Genomic DNA, 25,490 nt, shown 5'->3' on the forward strand with positions numbered 1-25,490 from the left:
GGACATTGAGGCTCAGGGAGGTCAAGAAACTGTAGGGGATGGAGCAGGGATTCAGACTCAGGCAAACTGACCTGGAGGTGGTGGATGAGGCAAATGCATCTCTGTTTTTGTAGCACTCAGCGCATTCACACCCCACATCAGAAGAGCTCCCATCAAAATTCCTGAGAGGATGATTTGAGGTGGTCTCTGGTCCAAGTTCCTGCCTTTCCAGGCACAGTATCCTCACTCTGCTGGGTCTCCATGGCAACTTCCTCACTGGTCCTGCCTCACAATGGGACTTCCCCGTCTCCAGTCCTGCCTCAAGAGACGTCTCTCCAAAATCCAGTTCCAGTTTAAATCCCCCTCCCACAGTTGCTTCTTTTATCTTAGGATGAAATTCCAACCCACCATGGCATGGTCTGCTTCCTTTTGCAGCCTCTTGGTATGTTGTTCCCTCCAGGACTGGACCTTCAAACACTCACTTCTGTGCCAACTGTCCCTGCTCAGGGGCACCTGCTTCCCCAACCCCCGCCAAGTCCTATCCATTATTCCTTCCAGAAGTGGGGGGAGGCTTTTCTAAGCTCCCTCCCAAACACACAATACACTCATGTCCCCTAAATGTAAAATATCTCCTAACACTGCCCTCATATCCAATGTAGAATAAGTTAACAAGAAAAATGAGGAAAATATTAACATTGGTGATGGGTCTACTTGTCTAATTTTAAAAATGAGATGAGAGCTTTTTGAAGAAGAGGCTATATCTGTGTTGCTTCTTGCTATACCCCCAGGCACATACTCCCTGCCTGATTAAAAACGAGGTTACGTGAATGACAGTATGCCTGTTTGGGATCCTGCCCAAGAGCTGGTTTTCCAGATTTTTGGAGCAGAGAGTAAAAGGGACATGTGATTTAGGCATAAAAGGAAATTGTATGTTTTAGTGATGCCTCTCACAGGCCTGAATACATGTTGTCGGTTTTAGGAATTCAAACACTCTTAACTTGTTCTGAGCTTAAAACGACTCAAACAAAGGTTTCCTCTGCCTCCTGTGGTTTTTCCCTCTCTTTCAGGCTCTCAGCGGCCAGGGCCTGGCAACCTTTGGGTTGTTCCCAGTCACTGTTCCTCCAGACAATGAACAGAAAGTTCATTGTCACTTTCTGATTTGTCGTTTTATATGACTATTTTGGTTCTTCTGTTCCTAAGGACAAAAAGTGTTCTTGAATATAGTCAGCCCTCCATGTTGACCAACTGCAGATCAAAAATGCTCAAAAAGGAACATTTCCTGAAAGTTCCAGAACACAAAACTTGAGTTTGCTGCGTGCCAGCAGCTATGAACATAGCATTTATGTTGTATTAGGTATTATAAGTAATCTAGAGTTGATTTAAAATATATACGGGAAGAGGTACATAGATTATATGCGAATACTGCATCATTTAATATAAAAGACTTGAGCATCCATGGATTTTGGTATCCAAGAAGTGGTGGTCCTGGAACCAATTTCCTGTAGATATCAAGGGACTACTATACCAGATTACTACAGAAACTGCCTCCCGAATCCTCCACCTTCCCTTCCCCACTTAGCAGCTATCTGCTCCCTGAGGAATATTGCTAAGGTCCTATTTGGTGACATCTCTTCATAATCTCAAAGCATAAGAACCTATACCCCGACTCTTTCTTCTGGGAGGTGGAATCTTGGTTATTTTAGAATTTGCACACTCACTCGCCCATTATACTCCAGTTTAGGGAAAGGTCTCCATGTTGGAGCTTGAGTCCCAGAGTTGCTGTTGTTAACTGTTCATTCTACTGACTTTCACTTTTTCCTATTAAGTATTATTTATGCAGCCTGACTACTTGTATTCCCTTTAGATGAAGAGGGAGATCTTCCACTGAGAAGGTAGCTTTTAGATTTTGCTGTATTTGTGGCATTCAGGAGGGTGCCACAGATGTGTTCTGCTGTAGCACCTTCTGCATGTCTAATTTGCTGTCACATGGGTGCCCACCGCCCAGGAGATATTACATAAGATGTTTTGTTAGAGCTTGGGAGGGACCTGAGCAGTTCTCTGGGCAGTTACCTCAGTTTACTCCAGTGTCCTGTCTTATCCCTTCTGGCCTCCTCCTCTTATCCCCCTTTGTTACCCCTACCTTGGCCGTGAAATCATCTCAGTGCATGGTGGAACAGAGACAGCTGGTGGGGCCTTCTTGCATGCTTTGCTTTTTTTTTTTTTTTTTTTCTATTAGCAGCCTGAATTTGTTATGCAGGCTGGATCTCAGCAGGCTGGGTGCTAAAAGAACAGCTGCTGCCAGCTCAGTCACCAAGTTCTGTGGCCTCTTCCTTTACTACTCTTGTCAGCCCCCATCTCTCTGTCCCTCTCCGTCTCCCCTGCTCCATCAGCCCTGGCTGCGGTGGTCATCAGAGCCCCTTGACCATCCCTCCCGTGGCCTCTTACATCCCTGTGTGAGCTCTCTGCCCTCCTGCTTAAGGACCACTTAGGGTCACCTCCTCCTCTGGGGCCAATTTGGAAGCCCTCATTCCTTCTTTCCTAAAATTTTTGATGTTTATTCATTTATTTGACTGTGCCAGGTCTCTAATGCAGCACGAAGGATCTTTAGTTGGCATGCGAACTCTTATTTGCAGCACTTAGGATCTAGTTCCCTGACCAGGGATTGAACCTGGGCCTCCTGCATTGGGAGCACAGAGTCTTAGCCCCTGGACCACCATGGAAGTCTAATGATTCCTTCTTTGCTACATCTTCTCTCACTTTCCCCAAGATCCCCTGTGACCTGGCCGGAGCAGCCATCCTGGGCATCTTGGCATGCCAGTCCTCCCATCCAGAATACCTGCCCTCTCTCTCCTTTGTGTCTCTGAGGTCCAGTCTATCCTTAAAGGACCCATTTATACTTTGTCTCCTCAAGGAGGCTTCCCTGATTTCATCTGATGGCACTAGTGTTCTGTTGCCTGGGGCACCCCAGGCATACGGCCACGCCTCCGCTTTTTGGCATTTTGAGTATTTAGGTATTTTTGTTTTCCCTGGTTGGAGTTTTCGTTTCAAGAGAAAGGCTATGTCTTAGTTTTCTTTATATTCCCTGTGCCTGATATATGCTTATTACATGTCTGTTTAAAGGATCATTAGGTGAACAAAGCAAATTATACAACAGTACAGACCAGCCCTCCCCAGCTGGGGCTCTGCTGCTGCTGCTGCTGCTAAGTCACTTCAGTCGTGTCCGACTCTATGCGACCCCATAGACGGCGGCCCACCAGGCTCCGCCGTCCCTGCGATTCTCCAGGCAACAACATTGGAGTAGGTTGCCATTTCCTTCTCCAATGCATGAAAGTGAAAAGTGAAAGTGAAGTCGCTCAGTAAGTGTCTGACTCTTCGCGACCCCATGGACTGCAGCCTACCAGGCTCCTCCGTCCATGGGATTTTCCAGGCAGGAGTACTGGAGGGGGTTGCCGTTGCCTTCTCCAGCTGGGGCTCTACAAGAGGATTAAGCCTGAATGCTCTAAGGCCACCATGATAGTGGGTTGACCAAAAAGTTCATTTGGGATTTTCCCATAATATCTTACAGAAAAGCCCAAATGAACTTTTTGGCCAACCCCAATATATTATGAATTAACTTCTCTCCCATGCTTCTGGAGTGATTTGAGTTATTAACCATCCTTGAGAAAATTAAAATAGACACCCAATCCTATTACGTAGCATGGAGAGCTCTGCTCAATGTTGTGTGGCAGCCTGAATGGGAGAGGAGTTTAAGGGAGAATGAATACATGTGTATGTGTGACTGAGTCCCTTTGCTATTCACCTGAAACTATCGAAACATTGTTAATTGGCTATACTCCAATATAAAATTAAAAGTTAAATAAAAAGAGGAAATAGACACATAAATACTTTTCTGTAGGGCTTAACTCTAGTGGAACCCAGCCTGAAGATGTCTAGTATAAGTAATATGATCCCAATCCTGATAAAATATACATATGCCAAGAGGAAAGGCAGATGCAATATAGAGCACAGTGTTAGGGGTGGACATCACTGTGTTGTAGTGTAACAACCAGTGTGTGGTTTCAACATGTTCTTTCTGAAGTTTTTAACTTTGTGATAACAGAGTTTAAAAAATAGTTTTTTGAATAAGCTAAGTTGGAGGTCCTAAACCTGGCTGTGCCTGACTATAAGGCAATGGAGAGTTCAGTTCAGTCGCTCAGTCATGTCCCACTCTTTGCAACCCCATGGACTGCAGCGCACCAGGCTTCCCTGCCCATCACCAACTCCTGGAGCTCACTCAAACTCATGTCCATGGAGTCGGTGATGCCATCCAACCGTCTCATCCTTTGTCATCCCCTTCTCCTGCCTTTAGTCTTTGCCAGCATCTATTCCAATGAGTCAGTTCTTCGCATCAGGTGGTCAAAGTATTAGAGCTTCAGCTTAATGGAGAGTTGGGGCTTTGTTTTTAAATATAGGTCCACTATGAGAACTATATTTAAAAACAAAATCCGGAGTCTGCATTGGCTTATAGTAAGGCACAGCCAGGTTTAGGACCTCCAGTTTGGCTTATTCACAACCCGCTCCAGTATTCTTGCCTGGAGAATCCCCATGGATAGAGGGGCCTAGTGGACTACAGTCCATAGCGTTGCACAGAGTCAGACGTGGACTACAGTCCATAGCGTTGCACAGAGTCAGACACAACTGAAGAGACTTAGCACACACACACCAATAGTGAACCAATCCACCAATAGTGGGTCACTGAACTGACCCTTTAGCCTCTGAGTGAGGCTGACCAGCTGTCAGACCTCTGAACTTGGGTGTTGCCACTACGCACTTTGTAAATGAAGGGCCGTGTCTAGCAGGCATGAGAGAAACTAGCATAGTAATGGGTACTTACAGAATACTTTCAAAAGCAAATCTAGAGGTGTTTTTTCTTAACAGCTAAGAGTGAACATCAGGTGCTGTTCAGTCGCTAAGTTGTGTCTGACTCTTCATGACCTCATGGACTATAGCACGCCAGGCTCCTCTGTCCTTCAGTACTTCCCGAAGTTTGTTCAGATTCATGTCCATTGAGTTGGTGATGCTATCTAACCATCTTATCCTTTACCACCCCTTTCTCCTTTTGCCTTCAGTCTTTCCCATCATCAGGGTCTTTTTCAATGAGTCATCTCTTCAAATTTGACGGCCAAAGTATTGGAGCTTCAGCTTCAGTCCTTCCAATGAATATTCAGGGTTGATTTCCTTTAGGACTGAACATAGCCTGGGGTTATTCAAATTAAGTCTGAGACAAGAGTTTCAATGCTTGTTCTTCCTCATCAGCTGTTGCTTCAACCAGCTCTGTTTTTTTGTTTTCTCTCTGAAGTTTGACCTTACTTGACCTCACACAGAATTTTATCCATATGGTGGGTGCTGGAACCAGTAGATCGGATGAGGAACAGGGTAATTACTTAGTCTCTAAGTATCTCCCATCAAGTCACTTATTAACTACAAAGGGAAAATAGTAACTTGGTAGTTGATAAACTTGCCTTAACACAACTTTGAGCAACTGATTTAACATCAACGGTATTGGAACAAAGCAATGTCAGGGGTTTCCTGAGAAAACACACCAGGATGGACCAGCATCACTTCTGGGAAATTCCTGCCTGAAATGTGTACCTTGAATCTAATCATGAAGAAATGGGCAGATCTCCACTGAGGGACATTCTTCAAAACAAGGCTGTACTTTTCAAAAAATGCCAAGGTCATGAAAGATAAAGGAACTGTTTCTGATTAAAGGAGGTTAAAAAGCTATGACAGCTGAATGTCACGTGCGGTTCTGGACGTGTGTTCCTGTTTTTGCTCTGAGGCCATTATTGGGACTGCTAAAGAGATTTGTCTGATGTCTTCAGAGTAGAGAATAGTATTAAAACAATAATAATTTCCTGATTTTTATCATCATACTTCGGTGTGTCTGGGAGTGTCCTTTTTAGGAAATACTAAAATATTTAGGGTTGCATGTCATTGTGTCCTCAGCTTACTTTCAAGTGGTTAAAAAAAGTAGTATGGATATCATAAAACAGAGTCACCAAGCAAATGTGGTAGAATGGTAACAAGCAGGTTGTCTCAGCAAGGCAGATTGTTTGTACTCTTTTTGCAGTCTCTCTATGTGTTTAAAAATAAAGTTTAAAAGCCCGAAAACCTCCGGGTCGTGGTGTTGCGGCCAGCGTAGCATCACAGGCCAGGGCTCTCGGTGGCTGTCCTTTCCAGGATCACTACTGAAATCATTTCCGGCAACACTGAACTCTCTTCAGAACTGGTTTTGTAGAAAATGGGTTGGAGACCACTCAGTGTGGCTTCACCTGAGAGGAAATTCTTTCCCTAACTTCCTGTTGCTGTCATCACCACTGCTGTCCCAGAAGGCATCATGCCTGCTCTTCTCCCCCGGGTATCTGGTCAGCCAGCTCCAATCCACACATTTGCCTGGTTGAGACTAGACCTACAGCTGTTCCTGCCAAGGAGACTTCCTACGCAGAGTGTAACTTCATGTTATCACCCAACCTGCTTTGAACATGCTAGCAGACGTTTTTGAACATGCTAGCAGACGTCTTCAGAGAGGTGACTTGGCTACCATGTAACAGGCGACAGCCAAACAGTTAAGTATTTTCTTTTTTCTTGAAAAACAGAACGAGTTGCTTTTTTTTTTTTAAGTTGTTTTCCCCCTCAGCTTTATTGGGATATAATTGACATGTAACATGTGTAAATCAAAGATGTACAACATGTTGACTTGATACACTTATTTGCTGCAAAATAATTACCACCATAGCCTTAGCTTAAACCTCCATTACATCACATAATTATCATCTTTTGTGTGTGGGGGGGGGTTAGAACATTTAAAATTTATTCTCAGCAACTTTCAGGTGTGCAATATACTGTTATTAACTATAACCATCATGCTGTGCAATAAATCCCCAGAACTTACAACTGGGGGCTGACACCTCCTCATTGCTCCCACTCCCCAGCCCCTGGTAACATCCACTCTACTCCCTGTTTCTGTGAATCCTGCTGTTTTAGAGTTCACCTGTATATGGTATTCCAGTTGCTCTTTTATTTCTGTGCTGGTGGGTGGGACAGTCATTGGATTATGTTTATCCCCCTTCCTCACCATACACACACAGAGATTCTTGATGGAAAAAGAATTCCCATCAGTGTTCTCCATGTGCTCTGGACACTGCACAAACAACCAATGAATGTGATATCTGGATTCATGGAAGGATCTAGGCTTCATGTCTGCCTCTTGTTAGGATCTTGCTGAGTTTGGGTTAGTTTTTCTGTGTGGATCTGGCTGCAGGTCACTGATCAGCGCATTCATGTATTCATTGGCTCATTGGTTCAACAAATATTTAAGGGCCTTTTTACACCCTAGGTACTGTTTCAGGATTTGAGGTGACTGCAGTGAACAACATTGACAGTCCCTTCTCTAGGAATCTTATGCTTCAGTGGGGAAAGCAGAAAGTAGGCAAACACGAATGAATCCTGATAAGTGTATGAAGTATTCATTGATTCAACAAGTATTTAAGTGCCTTTTACATGCTGCTGCTAAGTCACTTCAGTCATGTCTGACTCTGTGCTACTCCATAGACGGCAGCCCACCAGGCTCCCCAGTCCCTGGGATTCTCCAGGCAAGAACACTGGAGTGGGTTTCCATTTCCTTCTCCAGTGCATGAAAGTGAAAAGTGATGCTAGGCACTGTTTTAGAATCTGAGGTTACAGCAATGAACAACATCAACAGTCCCTTCTCTAGGAATCTTATGTTTTAGTGGGGAAAGCAGAAAGTAGGCAAATATGGATGAGTTGTGATGAGTGAATGAAGCAGAAAAGTGAATCAGTGGGCTTAGGGTAGGAATGCAATGCTACAGAGGGTGATCGAGGAGGCAACTTTTGAATAAAAACCAGGATAAAGATGGTGCAGGAGGGCCATGGATTTGTCCCTGCAAGAGTTGCTGTCTTCTTAACATCTTTGTCACTTCAGTGAAACCTTGAAGGAACAACATCTGAAGTTTCCAGGCATGTTCTCATTTTGGAAAATGTTTATGTAGTCCAAGGGCTCAGACTTAACTTCCTTTAATGCTTTTAAACCTATAAAAATCAGGCAGTTGAATGATAGTCATCATGTATTCTCAACATTGAAGTATACCAGTTAATTAGAAGTAGATTACAAAGCATACCTCAGTAGTCTTGCGAGTGCTTGCATCTTGGTAGGTGGTCAAAATTAGAGTGTAGACTACATACATATTCGGGCTTCCCAGATGGCGCTAGTGATAACCCACCTGCCAATGCAGGAAACATAAGACTTAGGTTTGATCCTTGGGTCGGGAAGATCCCCTGGAAGATGGCATGGCTACCCACTCCAGTATTCTTGCCTGGAGAATCCTGTGGCTTGCAAAGAGTTGCAAAGGGTTGCAAAGAGTTGGACATGACTGAAGTGAATGAGCACACACGCACACAGACTACATATTCACAGGGCAACACTTTTATTTTCTATTTAGAAGACAGGTCCTCATAATTTTTACACAGTTTGCAGGCAGATCAGAAATTCTTTAGGCTAAACTCTATTGTTATTCACAGCTGTGCAAACTTGCTGGTGAGCAGTTTCCCAAACAGCCGCACCCACCCTCATACCTTGGAGGGATCTTGCTTAAAAAGCACATTTGGTATCCTCACCTGGTCCTGCCAGGCAGGAAGGTCTGGGGATGAGGTCTGGGAATCTGTGTGTGTTTTGGAGTGAGTGGTTCTTCTGTGCTGGTCAGGTTGGAGGATCGCAGGCTGAGATGGGGGGGTGGAGGCACTGAACATTCAAATTGAACGAAGGCTAGAAGATATGGGATGATGATTGAGTGTGATCCCAGCATCCATGCTCTCACCAGCAGGTTTGTTGTGGTTTTGACCTCATAAATGAAGTTTCACATTCCTAAAATAGAACCGAGCCACTGCCTACCCAACAGAAATAGGAAAGTCCCATAGAAGAGAGGTTTCCCACCTTTGCTGGTGGGAATGCAATGAGATGATTAAGTTGCATGGATCCAGGAGTAAAAGCGGTCCTTCTCCCCACCAACCCACTCACACCTGTGAACCCCACTTCTGCAGGCTGGTATTTGAACACAGGCCTGTCTGTGCCTGCCGGTTGGTTCCTGTCCCATTTGACAGTTGAGAACAGCACCCCATACCTTGATGAGTTACGATTTCTTGAGATTATGCAACCCAAACCAAATCTAGAAAACGATTAGATACTGATCTTCAGTTTTTGCCTTGCTTCATTACCTGAAATACTTCAAAAATATAGCAGTGCTGGGACTTCCCTGGTGGCACAGTGGATAGGAATCTGCCTGCCAATGCAGGGGACATGGTTTCAATCCCTGGCCCAGGAAGATCCCACACGCCGTGGAGCATCTAAGCCCATGCTCCACAACTACTGGGCCCGTGCTCTAGAGTCTGCGGGCTGCAATTTCTGAGTCCTCATGTTGAAACTACTGAAGCCCATGCGCCTAGAGCCTGTGCTCCACAACGAGAGAAGCCACTGCAATGAAAAGCTCAAGCAGGGTGATGGAGAGTGGCCCCCACTCACCACAACTAGCTAAAGCCTGAGTGCAGCAATGAAGACCCAGTGCAGCCAAAACACAAATAAGTACAAACAACAACAACGGCAAATACAGCAGTGTTGAGGTTTTAATATAGAGAGAGACTTTATCCCAGTGGGTAGTCAACAGACAATGGAAACATTTTTGATTCACCAGCTGGGAGAGAGGGGAGGACCAGAGATGCTAGCAGCTTCTAGTGGATGGAGGCCAGGCATGCTATGAAACAGCCCACATTACACAAGACAACCCCCTGCCACCTACAGCAAAGAATTGGTGGGTTAGTTGTTAAGTCGTGACCGATTCTTGCGACCCCATGGACTGTCCCACCAGGCTTCTCTGTCCTCTGTCCATAATTTCCCAGGCAAGAATACTGGAGTGGGTTGCCATTTCCTTTTCCAGGGGATCTTCCCAATCCAAGGATCAAATCCGTGTCTCCTACATTGCTGGCAGATTCTTTACTGACTGAGCCACCAGGGAAGCCGACAGCAAAGAATTACCCAGCCCCAAATGTCAGCAGTGTTGAGGTGGAGAGACTCTGCAAGAGATCAACTCTTATCTGTGTTATATGTTAGGGTTCAAAATGAGCATTCCTGTTAAAGAAAAAAAAGAGTTCCACAGCTGAAACTGGTTTGCAATTAGCCTCCTAGCTTGTATGAAGATGGCATTCTTCTTGGTTGGACAAAGGGCACAAGTCACCAAGACTCCATGAGCCCCAGGGAAGACACTGGCGGATGTGCTCTTGAGCTTTTCCAACTTAACCATACCCCTTCTCCCACAGCTTCCCCTCCCAGTCGGGTCAGGGTAGAAGAAAGTTTAGTTTAGAGCTTCGTTCTCACCTACTGCTTCTCAGCTTCCGGATCCCAGCCCCGTGGGTTTTGTGACAGTGCCCGTGGGTGGGCTTGGGTAAGACCACACAATGTCTGTATCTGAGCTGTGTGTCAGGCACCACACCCCTAAAAGCCTCCTTCCCTCCCACTTTCCCCACACCATTTAGTTACATTCTTGTCATTTCCCTGGACCTTGGGTTTCTACAAAGTGGGGTCTCAATCCTTCATTTCGCTCTCTCTCGTTTTTTTTTTTGGCCAAACTGCACAGAATATGGGCTCTTAGTTCTCAAGTTAGAGATGGAGGCTGTGCAGTCTGCAGTGGAAAGCAGAGTCTTAACCACAGGACCACCAGGGAAGTCCCTCCATCCTTCATTTCATCTCAGTCCCCCCACAGAGCACATCGGAGGAATTGATGAAATTAGAAGTCATCTTTTTTGTGTGTACAGTGGTGGTTGTCATTGTTCAGTCACTCAGTCACATCCAACTCTTTGTGAGCCCATGGACTGCAGCACGCCAGGCTTCCTTTGTCCTTCACCATTTCCCAGAGCTTACTCAAACTCATATCCATTGAGTTGGTGATGCCATCCAACTATCTGATCCTTTGTCGTCCCCTTCTCCTCCTGCCTTCAGTCTTTCTCAGCATCGTGATCTTTTCCAGTGAGTTGACTCTTCACATCAGGTGGCCAAAGTATTGGAGCTTCAACTTCAGCAGCAGTCCTTACAATGAATATTCAGGGTTGATTTCCTTTTAACATTGACTGGTTTGATCTCCTTGCTATCCAAGGGACTCTCCAGTGTCTTCTCCAACACTACAATTCTAAAGCATCAATTCTTCAGCGCTCAGCCTTCTTTATGGTCCAGCTCTCACATCCATACATGACTACTGGAAAAACCATAGGTTTGACTATATGGAACTTTGACAACAACACAATGTCCCTGCTTTTAAATATACTGTCGAGATTTGTCATAGCTTTTCTTCCATGAAGCAAGGGTCTTTTAATTTCATGGCTGCAGTCACCATCTGAAACTGAAATGATTTTGGAGCCCAAGAAAATAAAGTCTGTCACTGTTTCCATTTTTCCCTATCTATTTGCGATGAAGTGATGGGACTGGATGCCATGATCTTCGTTTTTTGAATGTTGAGTTTTAAGTCAGCTTAGTGGGGACACTTCTATTACTTTTTTAGGTTAGTTAAAGTGATTCAAAATGCATTTTGTTTAGGAACTGTTGTACTCCTTTCTTAAATGCTTGAATTTCCAGAGTGTTATGGACTTGAAATTGTCATGCAGAGTCAGATTTTATTGAAGGTGTCCTTGTCTGATTTCCAGCAGCATTTTCCTCTTCTCTCCAATCCTGGAAGGCTCTGCCCTTTGTTCTTCCTCTTGGGGATCTAATCTCTTTAAAGCAGCCTTAATTGTCCCTTTATCCAAACAACTCCATGCTCTTATCAAGGCACTGATGGCCCTACTGCTGACTCTGAAATATTCCTTGTCTCCACCCTCCTCAGGGGCAGGATTCTCATTCCATGCAGGAAGCAGCCTGAGCAGCATGTGAAACCTTCCTGGCAGCTGGGGATGGTCACATGATGCAGTTCTGGCCAAAGGGACAGAACTGGCAGCCTGTCAGGGATTTCCAGGAAAGTTTTTCCTCCCCTGATGGAGGTGCCTCCACTTCCTCTCTGGTTCATCCCTCATCTCCCTCCAGCCTGGGCTGGAGTTGATACTGGTGGGAGCCAGGAACACCAATGGCTTTGAGAGCCCCTGCACCATCCCTGCTCTGTTTGTCCCTGGACTTACCATGCTGTGAGAAGAAGACACCCCCAGGGACTTCCCTGGGGGTTCAGTGGTTAGGATTCTGGGCTTCCACTGCAGGGGCACAGGTTCGATCCCTAGTCAGGGAACTAAGATCCCATATGCTTCAAGGTGCAACTAAAAAACAAAAGAAAAAAGATATACTCTTTTAGCTGAAAGCCTTGGCTGAAACTCCAGCTCAGATCCCTCCCCAGGGCTCCAACCATGGGGTCTATCAGCCTGATGGCCCACAGGCCCTGGGGACTCACATGTCCTTCTTGTGACATCCCTGACACTTGAGTTCTCCTCCATCCTGCCTGCTTACCACATCTGACCTGCCTCAAGCCCATCTCTTCTGCAGCTGGAAGCCCTTCCTGACCATTTGGCCACCAGCATGGCGGCCAGGGCACAGGGTCTGCTGCTGAGGCCAGCCCTGTCTCAGGCTCGCCACCTCCATCACATCCTGGCTGCCTCCCCAGTGATGCTCGGGCACGTATCATGACCCCCTACCACCACACCCGAATAAAATCTTCAGGGTTTCTTCTTGTGCTCGTCCATGACCTTCTGCCATCATCCATACATTGACCCTGCAGACATAATGGAGTATCTTAGGTCAGGTTCTCTAAAAAGTGAAACTGTTAGTTGCTCAGTGGTGTCTGACTCTTTGCAACCCCATGGACTGTATAGCCCTCCGGGCTCTTCTGTCTATGGGGAATCTCCAGGCAGGAATACTGAAGTGGGTTGCCATGTCTTCCTCCAGGGGATCTTCTCCACCCAGGGATAAAACCCTGGTACCCTGCAGGTAGCCTGTGCTCCAGGCAGATTCTTTACTGTATGAGTCATGGTTCCCTAGAAGCAGAGCCTGAAATAGGAATCATGGTCTCTGCTGTCCCCCAAGGAGCTTGAATTGCTTGCTCAGAGTGATCCCAGGCCTTTTGTACTCCGTTAGTCATTGCCTGGGGACAGAGGGCACATCCGTGGAGAAGCGGGTAGTTGTGTGCTGTGTCAATACTTGCAGCTGAGATGTGGCACCAGCCCTGGGATATCCAGCAAACCCACAGTATTGCCCTTAACTCCTGCCTGTGCCCCCACCCAGGGCATACTTTCTCAGCTGCACCTAACTCACTTGGTCCCCAAACTCCCCAGACCTCTGCTTTGCTCCTTCTGCCCACAGGGTGGGTCTCCCCTCCTCACCTAGCTGCCCCTGCTCCTGCTATAGCTGGGTTTGTTGTCTTTGGCACCAGGGAATGTTTAATCTCTTCATACTTCAGAGCAGCCGTCTCCTCCTGGGGGCAGGCTTTCTATCTTGTCTCCTGTCCGCTTTTATCAAGTATCTAAAACACAAACCCCAAGCACAATTCAAGTAATTATCTTCTCAGCTTTCCCGTGGATGGGTGTAACTTGTACCAGTTGAGGTTCACAGGAGAGACATGAATTGACTTCATCTTGTTGACTGGCTCAGGGTGTCACTCTCAGACCTGCTGAGAAAGGCTGGCTGGAAGGGTGGGTATTCTGTGGAGCCCGGGGTGTGGTGGGGGAGGCATTTCTAGCTGCCTCTGGGATGTCTTGGTCTAGTTATTTATCATCTCAAGTTCCTCATATCATCATGAGTTCAGTTCAGTTCAGTCGCTCGGTTGTGTCCGACTCTTTGCAACCCCATCGACTGCAGCACGCCAGGCCTCCCTGCCCATCACAAACTCCCAGAATTTACTCAAACTCATGACCATTGAGTCAGTGATGCCATCCAACCATCTTATCCTCTGTTGTCTCTTCCTCCCGCCTTCAATCTTTCCCAGCATCAGTGTCTTTTCAAATGAATCAGTTCTTCAAATCAAGTGGCCAAAGTATTGGAGTTTCAGCTTCAGCATCAGTCCTTCCAATGAATATTCAGGACTGATTTCCTTTAGGATGGACTGGTTGGATCTCCTTGCAGTCCAAGGGACTCTCAAGAGTCTTCTTCAACACCACAGTTCAAAAACATCAATTCTGTGGCACTCAGCTTTCTTTATAGTCCAACTCTCACATCCATACATGACTACTGGAAAAGCCATAGCTTTAACTAGACGGACCTTTGTTGGCAAAGTAATGTCATGCTTTTTAATATGCTGCCTAGGTTGGTCATAACTTTTCTTTCAAGGAACAAATGTTTTTTAATTTCATGACTGCAGTCACCATCTGCAGTGATTTTGGAGAACAAAAAAATAAAGTCTGTCACTGTTTCCACTGTTTCCCCACCTATTTGCCATGAAGTGATGGGACCAGATGCCATGATCTTCGTTTTCTGAATGTTGAGTTTTAAGCCAACTTTTTCACTCTCCTCTTTCACTTTCATCAAGAGGCTTTTTAGTTGTTCTTTGCTTTCTGCCATAAGGGTGGTGTCATCTGCATATCTGAGGTTATTGATATTTCTCCCAGCAATCTTGATTCCAGCTTTTGCTTCATCCAGTCCAGCGTTTCTCATGATGTATTTTGCATATAAGTTAAATAAGCAGGCTGACAATATACAGCTTTGACGTACTCCTTTCCCGATTTGGAACCAGTCTGTTGTTCCATGTCTAGTTCTAACTGTTGCTTCTTGACCTGCATACCAATTTCTCAGGAGTCAGGTCAGGTGGTCTGGTATTCCCATCTCTTTAAGAACTTTCCATAGTTTGTTGTGATCCACACATTCAAAGGCTTTGACATAGTCAATAAAGCAGAAACAGATGTTTTTCTGGAAGTCTCTTGCTTTATCAGTGATCCAGCGGATGTTGGCAATTTGGTCTCTGGTTCCTCTGCCTTTTCTAAATCCAGCTGGAACATCTGAAAGTTCACGGTTCATGTACTGTTGAAGCCTGGATTGAAGAAGTTTGAGCATTACTTTACTAGCGTGTGAGATGAGTGCACTTGTGCAATAGTTCGAGCATTCTTTGGCATTGACTTTCTTTGGGATTGGAATGAAAACTGACCTTTCCAGTCCTGTGGCCATCATCACTAAACTACTAAAATTGACTTCCATTGCTGTTTCTTTCCGTAACTGGGACCCAATTGGTCTTGGCCTGCATCTTTTCGGTGCAGGTCTTCATGATTTCTCGATCCGTGTCTGTCCTCGTCCTGTCTTCTTTCTCACCCGGATGTGCCTCAGGCTACCCTTCCCCTCAAGCACCCAGCATCCTGCCCCACTGTCCACGGGCAGCCTGGTGAGGCTTCCTTCTGTCCTGCTGTACAGCACTTCTCAGATACTTCCCACCTAGAAGGGCATGCTCTTTTGGCTGCCATGTTAATATCTAAGCTGTACCTGCTCAGCTTCCCAGACCAACCATGTCATTTTTATTTACTGCTTCATCAGCTTCGTTTTTGTTTTTAATAATCTTGCGTGTATGTACATGTTCAGTTGCTCCAGTCGCTCCTTGTGACCCCATGGGCTGTAGCTTGCCAGGCTCCTCTGTCCGTGGGATTCTCCAGGCAAGAATACTGAAGTGGGTTGCCATGCCCTTCTCTAGGAGATCTTCCCAACCCATGGGTCAAACTGGTGTCTCCTGGATGTCCTACTTGCAGGCAGATTCTTTACCACTGAGCCACCTGGAAAGCCTGCCTTTATTGTTAAAAAACAAAAACAAAAACCCAAAAAACCCTTTACATACAGTTCTACCCACCTATTCCAATACCTACCCTCCCTAAGCAACCCCCACATGGAAGTGCATGGATAAAGACGGCTGAGATTCTCAGCCCCCTACTTCTTCACTTGTGACTTTCAGCAGATTAAGTGTGTCAGGTTAAATGCAGATAGCAGTCCAATGAAGTAGGTGTTTTAGTGATTTAGGATTTAGTGATATCTTGTGTAGGATTATTCCCCCCAGTAAATATTAGTGCCCTACTCTTTGCTGCACCAGTAATTGCCTGTATAGTTTATCTAACAATTTTTCACATACTGCTTTGCAGCATATGTTATACTCTTATCTTGGATAGTTAATTCTTAATTTGAAACTGTTGGTGCCAGATCTACAAGTGGACTGAAAGCCTGGACCTTGCCCTAATGTTTCTTCATCGGAGCCTTAATAAGAGTGATTTGCCCATCAGATATATAAACATTTGAGAAGGAGCTGTTACATTTTCATATGTGAGTGGAAATATGTAATTTTGAAAACCAGGTCTTTTCTGCATAGAAGGGATTAGTGGAGGCTCTTACCCTGGCAGTCTGAATGAAAGGAGGGAGATATTCATCAGCCCGGGGATCTTAGCACTTGGAAGGAGTGGGAGGAGCTGCCCGTGAAGGAGATGGACAAGTTGGGAACCAGGAAAGTGCCACAGGGCAGACGGTGATGGCCTGCCAACACATGTCCTTGGAGGAATGCCTGAAACCACCATCACCTCTGAAACCTCGTAAGAAACGGAATATTTATTCAGTAAATAGGTATTAGTTGCCTATTATGTCCCTCTTAACCATCCTGCTGCTGCTGCTGCTAAGTCGCTTCGGTCGTGTCCGACCCTGTGCGACCCCATAGACGGCAGCCCACTAGGCTCCTCTGTCTCTGGGATTCTCCAGGCAAGAATACTGGAGTGGGTTGCCATTTCCTTCTCCAATGCATGAAAGTGAAACGCAAAAGTGAAGTCGCTCAGTCATGCCCAACTCTTAGTGACCCCATGGACTGCAGCCCACCAGGCTCCTCCATCCATGGGATTTTCCAGGCAAGAGTACTGGAGTGGGGCGCCATTGCCTTCTAGGCACTGTGAACTCAGTGGTGAGCAAAGACACCTGCTCTCTTGGAATCTATATTCTAGTGGGGAAGACAAGAGAGAAATGTCTGTTCAAAAGAAAAAATCACGAGTAACTTGTCTCATGATAAGTGTTCTAATGGAAACTTCAGTTGCATGCCATTCTCCACCAAAGAGAATGTTTTTAGAAATTCATTATCTGTCTTTGCTGCCACGCCCAGGCTCTTCTCCAGCTGCGGAGAGCAGAGGCTACTCTCTGCTTGCGGCTCGTGAGCCTCTCAGTGCAGTGGCTTTTCTGGGTGCACACACTCCAGGGTGCACAGGCTTCAGCAGTTGTGGCACGTGGGTTCACTAGTTGTGGTGCACACAACTTAGTTGTGTCACGACATGTGGAATTATTAACCCACTGGATCACGGGGAAGTCCCAAACAGAGCATTAGGGCACAGTGCACATGGTATAGAGATGAGCATGACTAGGAACCCCTGGGTTCTCCGAAGGAGCGCCTTAGCACCACTTAGCTGTGTGTCAGCTGTAAGTCTGTGAGGACAACTCAGCTTGGCCCTCCTTTTGTTGTGTGAAGGGACGTGGAATCTAATGGTCCCTGCTAAGCTGAAAGAAGATATTCCAGCCCAAGTGAAACTTCATATCGGAAATCAAATTCTCCTGGTTTGAATGGATATACCCCCAGAACATGATCACATGTATATATACCTATGATTTTACAAACCAGCCTTTTTTCTTACAGTATCTTTCTGTGTCAGTAAATGTAGGCACTGAATACTTTAAGCAAGAGCTTCTCAAACTAAATGTTTATATGAATCCTTTGATTCAGCAGGAGTCGGGGGTGGTGAGCAGTTCCAAGATTTCATGCGTCTAACCTCTTCTCAGCAGAGGATGTGGTCACAGATTCTGCTTCATATATCAAGGCTTTAACAGCCGCGGGGAATGTTCCATATGATTTACACCACAAGTTACCAACAAATTACCTATTGCTAGGCATGTTAGAAGGGCTTCCCAGGTGGTGCTAGTGGTAAAGAACCTGGTTGCCAATGCAGGAGACCTGAAAGACCCGGGTTCCATCCCTGGGTTGGGAAGGTCCCCTGGAGAAGGAAATGGCAACCCACTTCAGTATTCTTGCTCGGAGAATGCCATGGACAGAGGAGACTGGCAAGCTACAGTCCCTGGGGTCTCAAAGAGTTGGACACGACTGAAGTGACTTGGATGCACGCATGCAGGCATGTTAGATAGTTCAGTAGAATTTACATTTTACTCTTTGCTCTTATAATTGCTGTTCACGTTCCGTTTTGGTTTGAATCTTAAATATCATTGGTAAAGTACATTTTGGTGGTGGGGAGTTTATCTTGTTTGATGACAGACTGTAGGCGTATAACACATTCGTTCCATGTGGGATGTTTCTTTCTTTCTTTCTTTTTTGGCTGTGCTCGATCTTTGTTGTGGCATGCAGGCCTTTCAAATTTCAGCATGCAGGTTCTCTAGTTGTGGCACATGGGCCTAGTTGCTCCATGTCATGTGGGATATCACCTTCCAAACCAAGGATCAAACCCGCATCCCCTCTGATGGAAGGCAGATTCTTGACCACTGGGCCTCCAGGGATATTCCTGGGATGTTTCTGAAGGTCCTGCTCTGTGCCAGGTCCTACCCCTGCAGCTCAGTCATCCAGGCAAAAGGGTAGAGGAGACCTAAAATGTACACAGGAAATTTCAGTTCATAATGGTAAACAGAGATAGGGGAGTGCCCAGGGGTGATTATGGTGTTTAAAATGAGTTTCACAGAGAAGGAGAGGGTTTAAGGATGAAGGAGCTTCCCTGGTGGCTCAGACAATAAAGAATCTGCCTGCAATGTGGAAGATCCAGGTTTGATCCCTGATTCGGGAAAATCCACTGGAGAAGGGAATGGCAACCCACTCCCGTATTCTTGCCTGGAGAATCCCATGGACAGAAGGGCCTGGTGGGCAGCAGTCCACGGGGTTGCAGAGTCGGACATGACTGAGTGACTAGCACTTCCACTTTTGCAAGGGGAAAATGGTGCAGAGAATGGGGACCGGGACCCTGGAGTCCTGTGCCTTGCACGGGGGAGTTGATGATTGCAGAAGTAGGGATGGAGGTATGATTCCAAGGCACCCAGTCTGTGGTCTGCAGACTGAGTGAAGGAGCAGCTGGGCCATCACGGTGGGGAGGAGAGACCCGTGAAGGAAGCTGGGCATTTAGAAGGGGGCTTGGGAGAGAGAGCCTGCCCAGAAACTGACAGGGCAAGCACAGGAGGGGCTTCCAGAAGACGCTGCCTGTCCAGAGACCCCAGGAAGGAACATGGACAGGATTCAAGAAAGGCCTCTATGGGGCTGGACTGGAAAACTGTGGCCAGAAACGAGAGTGCCTAAAGGATGCAGGTTACCTAAGCCCTGGACCATTGGGGTGGAAGCCTGGAAGGCAAGGGCAGGGGCCAGCGACCAGGGGGCTGCTGTCACCCTGTGCTGAAGCCTGTACTTGTCACAGAACTGGAGGTGCCGTCCCCTCTGTTGGGTAGAAACCTAGGATGCTGCTGGAGTAACCTGCGGGCAACTCCATCACCTCTGCTCCTATGTTATACAGGAACGTCGCTCAGTCGTGTCCGACTCTTTGCGGCCCCATGGACTGTAGCCTACCAGGCTCCTCTGTCCATCGGATTTTCCAGGCAATAGTACTGGAGTGGATTGCCATTTCCTTCTCCAGCGGATCTTCCTGACCCAGGGATCGAACCCGGGTCTCCCGCATTGTAGACAGACGCTTTACCGTCTGAGCCACCAGGGAAGGCTGACGCCCCCGTCCTTGCCTTCCAGTCTTCCACCCAGATGGTCCACAGTCACAACTCAGCAGAAAGCCAGGTGGCACAATGGAGTCTGGGAATGCAATTTGCAGGTTTCAGTCTCAGTGGCAGAGAGGATGAGAAAGAGGAGGAGAGAAGAGGCCAGAGCCCACAGCCCTGTCCAGGGCGCCAGCCGTAGGCAAGGGCAGAATCCAGGTTCTAATAGCACCGTCTGCTTTGTTCTTGGGAAGTCCACTCAGGCATGAAGTGTCATTCTGGTCATAAAAACACAGGCATCATAGAAACTTCCACTTTATAAATGTCTTGATCATAAGCAGCCCCTTGGGAACCTCTGCTTGGCTGACTGTGTGTCCAAGTAACCAAGTATGGTGGTTGAAAACCTTTCAGGGTCTCAGTTGATCTCATTTCTCCTTTAAAAACGAATTCAATAGATTCTTCAGCAGAAGTTTGCTCATGAAGCTCCTGGCATGGTTTTGTTTTGTTTTTTAAATATTCAAATGGAGTGACGCAAGTCTATGAAAATTCTTACATTCTAGTGCTGCAGGGTTAGAATTGGGGAGAGTGTTAATGGTAGCAAAACATCAAATACTTGAATGTCAGTTTGAGAAAAGTTTTTTTCAAAGAAAATGTCACAATACTAATGGGGGAAATGAAGTGAATAATGAGAAGTTACTTCCTCGTGCTACAAGACTAAGTAAAGTAAGGATATGATTTCCTAAATTAATAAATAAACGTACCATAATGCTATATAGGTAGGTGCCTGTACTAGCTGAGATTTAAGTAACAGTTGCTTAAATAAGACAGAAGTTTATTTCTGTCATGCAAGAGTCCAGAGACAGGTGGTCCAAGGTGGACTGGTGGCCCTGTCCACAGGGGTGGCCCAAAAACCCAGGTCTCTTCTCTCTTGTTGCTCCTCCATCTCTTGGGCGATCTGCTATGTCCAGAGTGGCTCATAAGGTGTCAGTATTTCAGCCATCAGGAAGAGGGATAAAGGAGAGAGCGGAGTACACCAAGAGATGCACCCTCAAGTTGTACAAGTTACTTTTGCTTGTTTCCCACTGACTAGAACTTAGCCATGAGACTGTACTTAGCCCCTGGGGAGGCTGGGAAATGTAGTCTTTATTCTGGGAGGCCATGTGCCCAGCTAAAAATCCAGAGTTCTGTTCAACTGAGAGGAGGGGGGAAACTGATATGGGGGGGGGGGATGTTTTGATGTCTACTACAATACCAATTAGAATATTACTTAAAAATTGAGAATCTGAGAATAAAATTAATTCAAAAGATTAAGCAGCGTGCCTGAGGACATACATATTTTTTAAAGAAAAACTTCTTTTAAAATTACCATGTTTTCTTTTTCCCTTAGTGTAACCCTCTTCCTCTGTGTACATTCCTTTTCTTTTTTATGTACACTTTCTTTTTAAATTTTTATGGTAGAAAATTTCAAATATCAGTGAGAATTCTATAGTGAGCCCTGTGTACCCATTGCCTAGATTCAGTAGCAATTTAAGGTTCATCTTGTTTCAGCTATTCTCCCACACACTTATCCACTTCCTGTTTTTTGAAGCAGTTTTCATATCTCCTGTTTTGTCTGTAAATAGTTTCATATGTATCTCTAAAAGGTAAAGGCTCAAAAAATAAATTAGACCTAATTTTGGGATAGTTGTAGAGTCACATGCAGTTGTAAGATACAACACAGATTACTCCTTTCCCCCGCAGTGGTGTGTGTCTGTGTGTGCTCAGCTGTGTCCAACTCTTTTTGACCCTATGGACGGTAGCCCTCCAGGCTCCTCTGTCCATGGGATTTCCCAAGCAAGAATGGATTGGAGTGTGTTGCCACTTGCTACTCCTGGAGATCTTCCCAATCCAGGAATCAAACCCAAGTCTCCTGCATCCCCTGCAGTGGTGGGCGTATTCTTTACCAGAGAGCCACCTGGGAAGCCCTTCCCCCTAATCGTAGCAAAACTGTAGACTGTTGAAGCCGGGATATTGACAGGCGTATAGTCAGGAAACAGAATATTTCCATCCCCACATGGACCCCTCATGTTGCCTTTCCATAGCCACTTCCATCATTCCTTCCCTTACTCCTGACCACTGCTAATCTGTTTACATTTCTGTAATTTTGTCATTTCAGGAACATTATGTAAATCGAATCCTATACTGCGTAACCTTTTAGTATTGGCTCATCTCGAGATTCGTCCAGTTACTGTGTCTATCAATCCATCACTCCTCTTTCTGGCTGAGTAGTATTACATGGTACGGCTGTACAACATCAAGGCTCCTTAGGGAATTCCTGGTGGTCCAGTGGTTAGGACTCTGTGCTTTCACTGCTGAGGCCCCAGGTTCAATCCCTGATCAGGGAACTAAAATTCTGCAAGCCACACAATGTGCCTCCCAACCCCACCCCTGCGAAAAAAGTTTCTTTAAAAGCATCATCTACCAAACTTATTTGCCTCTTCCCCTCTTCCTTCCTCTCCTCTCTTCACAGCAATGCTAAGTGACCACAGCCACATGAAGCTGAGAAGCGATTGCTCACGGCCCTCCCTGCAATGGTACACCAGAGCTCAGAACAAGATGCGAAGACCCAACTTGTTGCTAAAAGACATCCTCAAGTAAGACTGGGCCCTCGGGCCACAGGATGCCTCTGATTTGGGCAGAACTGGGAGAAAAATTCAGTGAGAACTCCTTGGCCACACTTGGTCACGGTAGTTTAAAGGCATGTCTGAGTCAGGGTCCAGAGCACATGTGCCCCAGGTGCCTGCATCGGGTTGTGCTTGGTGGCGGTGCAGTGCTGGCCTAGGGGGTCTCCAGGCCCTGCAACTTCCAGGTCACAGCCCTTCCCACTGCTGTCCAACAAAAGAGGGCTTCCCCTTCGCTATTTCCAATAAGTCTAAAAATGCGGTTAATTAAAATTCCCTACAGGCATTTGAATAACATTTAACATTAAGCACTAAAAAGCATGAGAAATATTCCAGCCAGGTCACCTTTCCATCCTAATAAGAGGTGTGAGTGTGAGCATGCACATTCAGTCGTGTGTCTGACTCTTTGCAAACCCATGGACTGTAGCCCTCCCGGCTCCTCTGTCCTTGGGATTTTCCTGGCAAGAGTACTGGAGTGGATTGCTATTCCCTTTTCCAGGGGATCTTCCCAACCCAGGAATTGAACCTGGGGCTCCTGCCTGCAGGAAGATTCTTTACTGCTGAGCCACCTGGGAAGTCATTAATAAGAGAATTGTTAAAGGGGGGATCTTGTCGGTTTTATTTGGTACCAGCGAAACCAGGTGGTAAATTACCCTTTTTTTTCATGTCTCTGGGTAGAAATCCAACACTGAAATCTAGTCTCTCGCCTTATTTTACTAATTTGGGAAGGAGATGGGTAGAAAAGAAAGTGTATATTAATAAACATCTCTTTTTATCATCATCCAGTAATTATCAAGGCTTCCACATGCCTGGCCCTGTGCTGGGTACTGGCCAAGTGGGAGATAGACCTAGGACCAGAGCTCCATACAGTGTGGATGGGACAGACTCACAGCCAGGAATTACAGTGCCGCAAAATCAGTGCTGTAGACACTGAACCTGCTATTAACCTTTTCTTCCTTCCTTTTTTTTTTTTTTTTTGGTCCATGCTACATGACTTATGGGATCTTAATTCCCCTGATCCCCTGCATTGGAAGCTTGAAGTCCTAACCGCTAGACTACCAGGAAATTCCCCCCTTTTTTTCTTTTCTAATCAAAATAAGGGAATTATTAATGCACTGAATATAATACCTTTACTGAGGGCTGAAGAAAGGAATAGGTAATAACTGCCTTCACAAGATGCAAAACAGATTAAAGGTACTCATCATCTCTGCTCCCACACTTCCTCTTTCCACTTAAAGATGACTAGTATTACCAGTCTTGTGTATGTAACAAATACTCTGTGTGTGTATTTCCCTCCCCACACCTTCAGTTTTTTACACAAATGGTTGCATCCCACTCACTTCTGTATTTGATCCCACAGAAGAATTAAGATACTTGTTCAGGTTTCATGGTGGACTCTATTGAAATGAGAATCAAGAAGTCTTTTTTAAAAATTTGTTTTTAAATTGGCAATTGCTTTACAATGTCGTGTTGGTTTCTGCCATACAATAGTGCAAATCAGCCATAATTATACATATATCACCTCCCACTTCCTAGTGATACTTTCTTGCATCATAATCCTCAGATACTAGGAAATATTTCGCACTATTGTGTACAGTATACTATGCTAGATGCTGTATTTTTTAAACTGTCCCTTTCTTTAAAAAATAGATTATTTTCCCCTTAAGGTTATTCCTTCACTTTGTTTTTTCAGTAACACAAATCATTTAAAGGAGTGTTTCTTAAACTTGATTTAAATTTTTTTAACCTTTACTTTGTCAGTAACTCTTGGGGAGCTTAGTAAAACGAGATTTCTTAGGAATTCCCTGGCAGTCCAGCAGTTAGGACTCGTCATTTCACTGCCTGGCCCCAAGTTCAGTCCCTGGCTGGGGAACTAAAATCTCATAAGCCTCATGGCCTGGCCAAAAAGAATGAGATTTCTAGAACCAGGACTAAACTCAGTTCTTTTCTCCCTGTGTGTGTATGTGTGTGTGTGTGTGTGTGTGTATTTTAAAGTGTAAAATAGTTTTAATTTATCAGTCTTTTAAAAAAAATTTATCAGAGTTTTAAAAATTGTTTTCACAGGTGGTCTTCAAGGTGACTAGTGGTACTGCCTTAGTTCATTCTGTCTCGTTTCTGGGTATAATTTTTTAGAAGAATAATAAGTAGATTATTTACTTTGTTTTCTTTTTTTATGGAAGAGCTCACAGTATATTCTCCCAGTTTTTTTTTATTATGGGAAAATATCTTAGATTTACTGTTCTAACGATTTCTAAGTGTACAGTTTCATCGGCATTAAGTACATTCACACTGTTATACAACATCACACCATCCACCTGCAGAACTCTTGATCTTTTGTACCCATTAAAGCTTGATCCTTTGTACCCATTAAACACTACCCCCTCCTCTGCTTCCTCTAGCCCCTGGCAATCAACATTTTAGGTTCTGTTTCTGTAATTTTGACTAGGTGCATCTCATGTAAGTGGAATCTTAAAGAATTTGAAGGGCTATTTTAAAGTAGCAAACAATTAAAGCTGAGATTCTGTAGCTCAAAATTTATTAATTTTTTTGAAGTCCAATAATTTTTATTGTGATTCAGATTTTACTGTGGTGCCTTTGCAGAAGAAAATTTTTTACTTGTTCATAACAAAGACAGTCATAAGTGACTCATTTATCTTGTTAGGAAAATAAGAAATGCCTCCCTACTAGGTCATCTTAAAGGCTGTACTTTCTTGCCACGCGTCAGACAAACTCAGTTTGGGTTAGGTTTTCAGTTATTTCACGTGTTCTGTCTTGATTATTCCATGACAGCATCATTGTGACTCATTAATCTTTTTTCTAGGTGTACACTGCTTGTATTTGGAGTGTGGATCCTTTTTTATATCCTCAAGCTAAATCATACTACTGAAGAATGTGACATGAAAAGAATGCCTTACATGGATCCCGATCGCATAAAGGTTAGCTATCCATCAGTGTGGTTTAAATTAGAAAGTTCCAAGTGTACACTTAAATAGTAATATCATCTCTGAAGTGTTATAAGTAAATGTTCATGAAAGTTATAAGCAGAAGGGAAATCATTTAACCTTTGCACTTCAAAGCACCCACCTTACCCTCATTGTTCTTCCTTCATTCACTGAAGTCATGGGGTGAGGTTTTGAGCACCAGGGATG

At 45.2% G+C, this 25,490-nt stretch overlaps 1 protein-coding gene across 1 annotated transcript in view; it reads left to right on the forward strand.

Moving 5' to 3' along the window:
• ST3GAL5 (ST3 beta-galactoside alpha-2,3-sialyltransferase 5) overlaps positions 1-25,490 on the forward strand; it is a 60,027-nt gene that overhangs the window by 6,563 nt on the left and 27,974 nt on the right. Inside the window, exons 2-3 of the mRNA XM_040224329.1 lie at positions 22,191-22,314; positions 25,163-25,277. Of these exons, the coding sequence (XP_040080263.1) occupies positions 22,191-22,314; positions 25,163-25,277 (239 nt within the window). The remainder of the gene's footprint in view (positions 1-22,190; positions 22,315-25,162; positions 25,278-25,490) is intronic.

Source organism: Oryx dammah, unplaced genomic scaffold (assembly GCF_014754425.2).
Source record: "Oryx dammah isolate SB20612 unplaced genomic scaffold, SCBI_Odam_1.1 HiC_scaffold_25, whole genome shotgun sequence".
NCBI lineage: Eukaryota > Metazoa > Chordata > Mammalia > Artiodactyla > Bovidae > Oryx > Oryx dammah.